The sequence below is a fragment of the Urocitellus parryii genome, chromosome 14 (assembly GCF_045843805.1).
Source record: "Urocitellus parryii isolate mUroPar1 chromosome 14, mUroPar1.hap1, whole genome shotgun sequence".
NCBI lineage: Eukaryota > Metazoa > Chordata > Mammalia > Rodentia > Sciuridae > Urocitellus > Urocitellus parryii.
Genome location: NC_135544.1, coordinates 54765849 through 54773680, shown reverse-complemented (window position 1 = coordinate 54773680; position 7832 = coordinate 54765849). Strand labels below are relative to the sequence as shown.

Below are 7832 nucleotides of genomic sequence, written 5' to 3'. Positions count from 1 at the left end.
ATGTTGGTTAAAAAAGTGATGCTTCTTCAAAATCTAAGAGCATTTTAAAATTCTGGACCATTTACCGGGCAATTCACGTGTGAAAATCAAGGCATTCCATATATATGTAAATGCATGTATGGAGGTTTAATTCCTTCATTTTTGTTAGCAATCATGTTCCCATTCTTTTGAATTTTGATCTTGGAATATGAACAGAGTACTGCACCTATAACTCTTGGGCAATCTGAATTTTCCCAGGGTTAGCACTACATTTTAGACAAAAGAATGTCTAGGATTTCATAAGAGAGGAGTCAGGATGTCTTCTAAATGTGCTGAATATCATGCTTTTTCTTCTTCATCCACAGTATTTTCTGAAAACTGTTTGGACTGTGTGTGAATGAAGAGGAAGATTTCAGAAAGCAAAACCATGGCTAAGAATCCATCGGTGGGTGAGCAGTGAATGGCTTTTCTACTAAAATTTTCCCCCTATTGACAGAGATGCTAAGTCTTCAGTGCAAGCAGGAGTTACACCTGTACCCCACAACTCTGCAGCTCTCATCATGGGTCAGGAACTCATCAGCAGGCAGCTGATGTCCTTCCTGTTAGAACACCACTATACCATGGTACCATTCCTGGCTGTGTACTTCCAGAAGGAATGGGTCATATTGAATCTCACATTTTGCCTATGACTCCATTTGAAATAATTGCTGATTAATGATGCTACTTATTGCAATGATGTTTGGATTGTAGTGAATTCAGGTCAGGGAAATGAGTAAGGAGTAGAACCTCACAGCCCAACATGGAGGCAGATATTCTAGCACGTGTATTCTGTTGACCCAGTACCATAGTCATTGAAGTCATACTGAGAAAAAATAAACAACCTAGGCTAGAGAAGGCATGAGAAATATTTTTTTGCAATTTTAAACTTAGAGTTTTATGGAATAAATTTTAACTGTTGATAATCCCCCCCCCAAAACCTAAATTAATCATGATCATTTTTATTCCTAATGTTGTTATAACTTATTAATAAAATATTCCTTCATATTTTGTACTGGAAGTTGTTTACACCAAATTATATTAACTTAATTGATGTTTATCATTAAAATATACTAGTAAATCAAAGTAGATGTAGCAAATTTTTTGAAGAACTGGATATATAAAAACAATAAAGAAACAGAGAAATGAGATCAAGATATCAGAGAGATTGAAAAGTAGTCTTTGGAGCTCAAGAGAGAATTGAGGATGAGAGTTGTAGTAAGGGATGGTTGCTGGGACTCTGCCTCAGAGTATAAGTCTCACAGACTGTGCCTTGTGCTGCTCAAATGTCTGTCCTTAACCTTATTCTTACCTCCTTGGTCACATTGTGAGAAGAGTGACTCTTCCTACTGACAGCAAGTTACATGCAGTTTGTTCAGTTCTCAAAAATTCTGGAGATTGGTTCAAGAATGTCTGCATTGTTCTGGTTATAGTTTAAACATGTTTTGAAGATATAAAGAAATTCATTGGCCTTTTAAACACATTACTAAATATTTTACTGATGAGGGTTCTAAGATACCTCTTTGTGAAAATGACTATTTTATACATAATCAATTTCCAAGATGACAAATTAATGTTAAGGTTGGCCTGGTGATAATTCTGGAAAGTTATTTAAATAAATGGGGATTATATTTTAGTTAAAAAGGTTCAAGTGAAAATTTTATAATAGCCTGATTGAAAGTTATTCTTACCAGCCCTAAAATGTTTTTCATGTTGCATGACTCTCTATCATTCCATATTCCTTTACTATAAATTCTATGAATTCAATGTATGTACATTCTGGGTTTCTGAAAGTAAGAATGTTGGAATCTGAAAATGAATAGGCTGGTGCTTTAACAGTTTGATCTCCCTGCACACCTAGTTTCCCCTCTGCTTCATGCTGTCCTCTCAATCCTTCTTTTGTGAAATTGATCTCATTGCTCTTTCTAATCTAGCTTGTCAATACTGTTCTAGGAATTGATGACCATTGAAGATGTAAGCATAAGTTTCACCCAAGAAGAGTGGGCCATGCTGGACCCATCTCAGAAAATGCTACACCGATCAGTGATGCTGGAAATCATTAATCATCTGGTATCAGTTGGTGAGTCCATCAATGATATATATGAAAGATGTGAGGGTATACATATTTCTTCAATAACAGTATCTGGAATAGCCTCTCTCTATTCAATTCCAATCTCTATCCTGATTTTCTCATAGAACTTATAATTACATGTAAGAAAGCTGCTATTATTTTTTACTTTAATTACAACTTATTTTACACCACACTACAATATGGTCCACACCATAATGTTATGTATTCACTAAAATTAAATTATACATAGACCTAATATTTATAAATAATTATCCTTATATGGTCAGTGTGCTGGAGGATTGAATACCAAAACAAGAGAATTCTGCACATTTTTTGTGATTATTTGGATTCCATTTGAAAGTAATATCTAGTGGAGAGGTGAAGTACCTGGTTCAGCATTCTTTGAATGTCATCGTGAGCATGGGTGTCCTTCAATCCTCCATAGTATGGGAGCTTTCTATCTTTTCTCTACTAAATAGATTCTCCCAGTTCTTTGGTTCTCTTTATTATTGTTAAGTCATCTTCATGGCCTTGAAACTAATGCACATTTCTTAACAGAAACCCTAAAATCCAATGGCTTTCTTTCACCATGCATAGAGTATCTGTTCTGCAAATCAGATTGGACTTTGTATCTGGAGGAAGGAAAAATCTGTGGATGGGAGAAGGGACAGGGTTGTTCCCAAGCCACAGTGCTTAAGAAACAGAGACTTTTGTGATTCTACAGAGATGGTTGCACAGTTATTGAGCTTGGAAATATTAACTGACATAGCTGTGAAATGAATGTGGTTGTCTAAAATATAGTAGGGGATCATGGAACAAAATTTCTCATGTATTGAGATAGCTCATTTTATTTTACACTCAAAATGTTTCCTCTTTATTTATATTTTCATTGAGGGGAAAAACCTGTTAGTGTATTTTTTAGGTCAATTTCTATGTGTCTTTTCCAGATTTTCTCCTTTAAAATATATTTTTAAAAACAATTCTATCTTGAAATCTTTTATATACCAGTGTTCTATTTTTCCAAGATATATAATGTAGAGAATCAGATGTGACTGCATTACTCTTACTGTTCTTGATGGAGTCTGCCTGCAAACGGGATATTCTGTCAAGGTATAGATAGGTAACAGCGGACATGCTTGAAAATGAGGTGTCTGATGTCCTTGGGAGGGCCTACTTGCAAACTAGAGGCTCTTTCAATTTTTAGATAAGGTAACAGCAGACATGCTTGAAAACGAGGTGTCTGCTGTCCTTGGGAGGACTTGCCTGCAAACGGGATGTTCTGCCAAGTGGGCTAGGAGGGCGCTGAGAACAATTTTATTATCTGCTCTTAACAAGAGCAGAGCTCGGCATGCTCCAGGCCGAGAGTAGATTAGCCATGAGAAGCGGGTCACTTCTGATTATAAAGCACAACTTCTGAATTCTATGTTTAATAAGCTGAAAGACCTGATTTATTGCTGTTGGAAGGCTGCCTTCTTTGTTCACAATACTATAAAAAGATTGCTTGTATACAATAAAGAACTTTTTTTCTGCTGCTGCTTTGCTTGCTCTGCTTCTTCTTTCTTTCTCATGCTAACCTGCAAGTGAATTTACTGCAATAATATAATTTTTCTTGATTTAAGCCATAACCTCCATGAAAGTGTCAATGATGAAAAGGACATTCTCGTGAAATTGTTGACTTTTAACTTTGTCTGTCTGAATTTCATACTAACAATTTGTATTTCAAACTCTTCTAGGAATGGAAAGTGCACATCCAAAACATGAAATGATATGCAGAGAAGTTTTGAAAAGAAAGGACACACCTATCAACATGTCAATGGTAAGTTTCAAAGATGGGAACACTGATTATGTAAGTTAAAGATCTGTCTGTGGAATAAATTAGTAACTGAGTACAATTTCATGGCTGTGATTATGTTGAAAATACAAAATTTCTGTGTCAAAACATCTGTATAACTTGCATTCTGGGAGAAATTAAAAAGACTCCAAATACACAAGAATTTCTCATGTAGCTATTCTTTGAAATATTGAAGACCATAAAGTTAATCTGAGCCCCTTTAAATTAAATACTAGCAAATGGAAAATACTTGGCTCACCTGTGAATTATTTACAATGTACATGGAATTAAAAGTAAAAAGATTTACATATTCATGAAATTCTTATGTAGAAAAATTAATTTGTAAATTTATATGGAGATATCATTAAGAAATATTCATCTTCTTTATGAAGCAGAAATCTCATGTTAAAGAGAATTCCTTGGAATGGAAAGTCTTGGAGGAAGATCTATGTCACAGCCCTGCATGTATTCGATCTTGGTTTACACGCCCAGCAAGGAACCACTGGGAGAACAAACACTGTGGACAATCTCTTGCTGATAATGTGCATCTTGGTGAAAACAAGAAAAATGATTGTGTCTCATGTGAAGGGCAAGAATGTTTGAAAGGACATAGGAATTGTTTACTACCTAGAAAATGCAACCAGAATGATCCTGCAGAGATACAATATGAACGTCGTCTATGCAGCAAATCCTTTAATCAATCTTCTGATCTAAGCAGACTCAATGAAACTAGAAGAGGGGAAAAGAAGCATGAATGTGATTTTTCTGAGAAAGTCTTCAGTTACAGCTCTGAGCTTAGACAACATGAGAGAACCCAAATGGGTGAGAAACAAAATAAATGCCATGTGTGTGGGAAAGGCTTTAGGAATTCTTACAACCTTAAAATGCATGAGAAAGTCCATACTGGAGAGAAACCATACAGATGCCACTGGTGTGAGAAAGCCTTTTGTAAATTATACAGCCTTCAAATGCATGAGAAAATTCACAAAGGAGAGAAACCATACAAATGCCATGTGTGTGGGAAAGCTTTCAGCAAATCAGTTCACGTTACCCGTCATCAGATAATCCACACAGGAGAGAAACCATACCAATGTCAACTGTGTGGGAAAGCCTTTGGGCAATCATGCTACCTTAGAATACATGCAAGGATCCACACTGGAGAGAAACCATATCAATGCCAATTTTGTGGGAAATCCTTTGGCCAATCATGCCACCTTAAAATACATGAAAGAATCCACACTGGAGAGAAACCATATCAATGTCAATTATGTGAGAAATCCTTTGGTCAAACGTGCTACCTTAAACTTCATCAGAGGACACACACTGGAGAGAAACCCTATCAATGCCACCTGTGTGGGAAATCCTTCAGTCAATCGTGTTACCTTAAACCACATCAGAGAATCCACACTGGTGAGAAACCATATGAATGCCATGTATGTGGGAAAGCCTTCAGTCTATCATCTGGCCTTAGACACCATGAGAAAACACATATTGGAGACAAACAATACAAATGTCACCTATGTGGAAAAGCTTTCAATACATGCTCTGGCCTGAGACACCATGAGAAAACACATACTGGAGAGAAACCGTACAAATGCCCTGTGTGTGGGAAAGCCTTCAGTCGATCATCTGGCCTCAGAGTTCATGAGAGAACACACACTGGAGCAAAATAACATGAATGCCACCTGTGTAGCATACTCCTTGGCCATCACCCATCATCCTGTCTTATGTCTCTTTATATTCTGTAGGAGTTTGCAGATTTGGGTGTGTTTGTGTTTGGAAAAATGGAACATAGACTCACCTTGGAGTGTGGCCCATTGGAATGTAGTTTGTGTGGAAAGGCTTCTCTTTAAGACTCTAACCTTAGAAAACATGAGCCAGCTAAATGAAGAGAAACCTCATGAGTTGCATCTATGTGGGAAAGGCTTCAGTCAATCTTATTGCCTTAGACTGCATGAGAAATGCACATGAAATCAACTGTGGGAATGTCAGCTCTTTGAGATGTCTAGCCAGTGTTCTGCATGTAGGAACCTATGATGGAGACAAAGTTGAATTCTTGTAGCATATATTATAACCTGGTATTACAAGATATAATAACTAAAATTTTTTCTCTATAATTCACATACTTTTGCTCCTACTCATATTTTTTCTACTACCTGCTAGAGGGCTGAGTCTTTGCTTTAATACAACAGAGTTTTTTGGCATTTTTGCACATATTATTTCACCTAAACAGATGTCCTCTGGTTCCATCCACATGTCTATACCAGTAAGGATTTGTACATTTCAAAATAGGTAGAATAGGGTCTTTGGATGTTCTCACACAATTACATGGTATCACTGAGGAAGCAGATTCACTCAGTGAATAGAGGTGTGTAAATATCAGTTGGTACTCTGCAGATAGGCACGATTATTCTGTCAATCAATAGGTAAAAGAAACAAAGATAGAGGTGGTATGCAAGTTCCCTTCTCTTTATTTATTTTCAATTTACTTTATTACACACTTAAGTTGATTTTATAAATTCAATTCCCTTTGACACAAGTGTGGGTGTTATTCCATAGTTTGATCAACTCATTAATTTCCAGATACATTGCAGCTTCCCACTCATATTTCATAGTCCATATTTATTTCCATTTCAATTATGAATCATTTAGATTTATACCACTGGTTACTGGCTGTTGGTAGTATCAGATGTAAAATCATGAAAGAAGAAACTAAAGTCACAAAATAGATTCAAGAAAAAAAGAAAATGGTTCAATAAGAGTCAAGTCAGAAAGAGTAAAGAAGTCCCTGCAGAAACAATAAATTTAGAGATCATAAAATGCTTCTCTGATGGCCCAAATGCCCAGAGAGGGTTTCTCTCACTGTGAAGCAATGAGCCTCCCATCCCATTTCCTGGAGAACTCTCCAGGAAAGAAGAGTTGGAGGAGGTGGAGAAGACAGCCAGCAGGGTTCCTCGGGTGAGCAAGGACTTGCTCTTCTCCCAGGCTCTGGACTCTTCAGTGCCCCTTCTCTGGGAACATGGGACCTCTGCTTAACTTCCTTTTATTTAGGGTCAATCAGTTTGAAAATCTCATCAGGACCACATTCTAGGGACACAATCTGACTTCACAGACACTGACCCTAACCACGGCTTCAACTTGGAATACACCCTCTCAGGTTGATTGTATTTTCCAGACTACTCTAAAGTGGTTTTCCACACACAGTTGGAGATTAATAAGGGATGGCTACTCTCAAAATGAGAGGCATTCACTTATAAATAGTCCTGTGTGCATCCTGTGGATGGGAGGCATTCTAATGATAGGAATTTGGCCAGGAATTTGGCAGACAGAGGTCCCATGGGCAAAAGGCACAACTGCCTGGCAGAATAGTAGACTTGAAAATGCAATGAAAAATGAATATACAGGAAAGTTTTCAAGAAGAAAATTGCCATGGGCTGGCTGCAGCAAAATAACCGGGGGGTGACGAATAACTTGTGTACTTTGATACAGCAGGAGTGGAAGCCGTTTATTGTAGGACAACAGAGGTATTTATACATTTTGCACAGCTTATCTTAATTAGCATAAACTAGATACATCAGTCAACCAATAAGGAATCTCCACACTTAATGGCTCGCTTTTGTTACTTCTCAAACCACTCCCTCTGGCATTTTGCCAGGCACCATCCAGACATGTTTACGAACTCTAACATTCCCCTGGCAAAATACCAGGTGTTATTTTGACTTGTTTACAGACCTTAACATTTCCCCCTTTTGTTTAATTTAAATAACAACCATAGTGGTTTTTACAGAAACACCATAAATAACCTGCTACAAACAGAAAGGGAGGATACAAAATGCTACAATACCAAGCCAACTTATGGCTCCATGCAAGAAGCCCTTGGAAAAATTATACCAGCAATGACATCGTTAGCAAAAA

At 37.1% G+C, this 7832-nt stretch overlaps 1 protein-coding gene across 1 annotated transcript; it reads left to right on the top strand.

Moving 5' to 3' along the window:
* The first annotated feature begins 539 nt into the window (after window positions 1-539).
* Window positions 540-5888, top strand: LOC113178215 (uncharacterized). The gene is made up of 4 exons (XM_077792470.1): window positions 540-638; window positions 1969-2095; window positions 4506-5581; window positions 5799-5888. The coding sequence occupies exons 1-4, from the start codon at window positions 540-542 to the stop codon at window positions 5886-5888; spliced, it is 1392 nt and encodes a 463-aa protein (XP_077648596.1).
* The last annotated feature ends 1944 nt before the right edge of the window (window positions 5889-7832 follow it).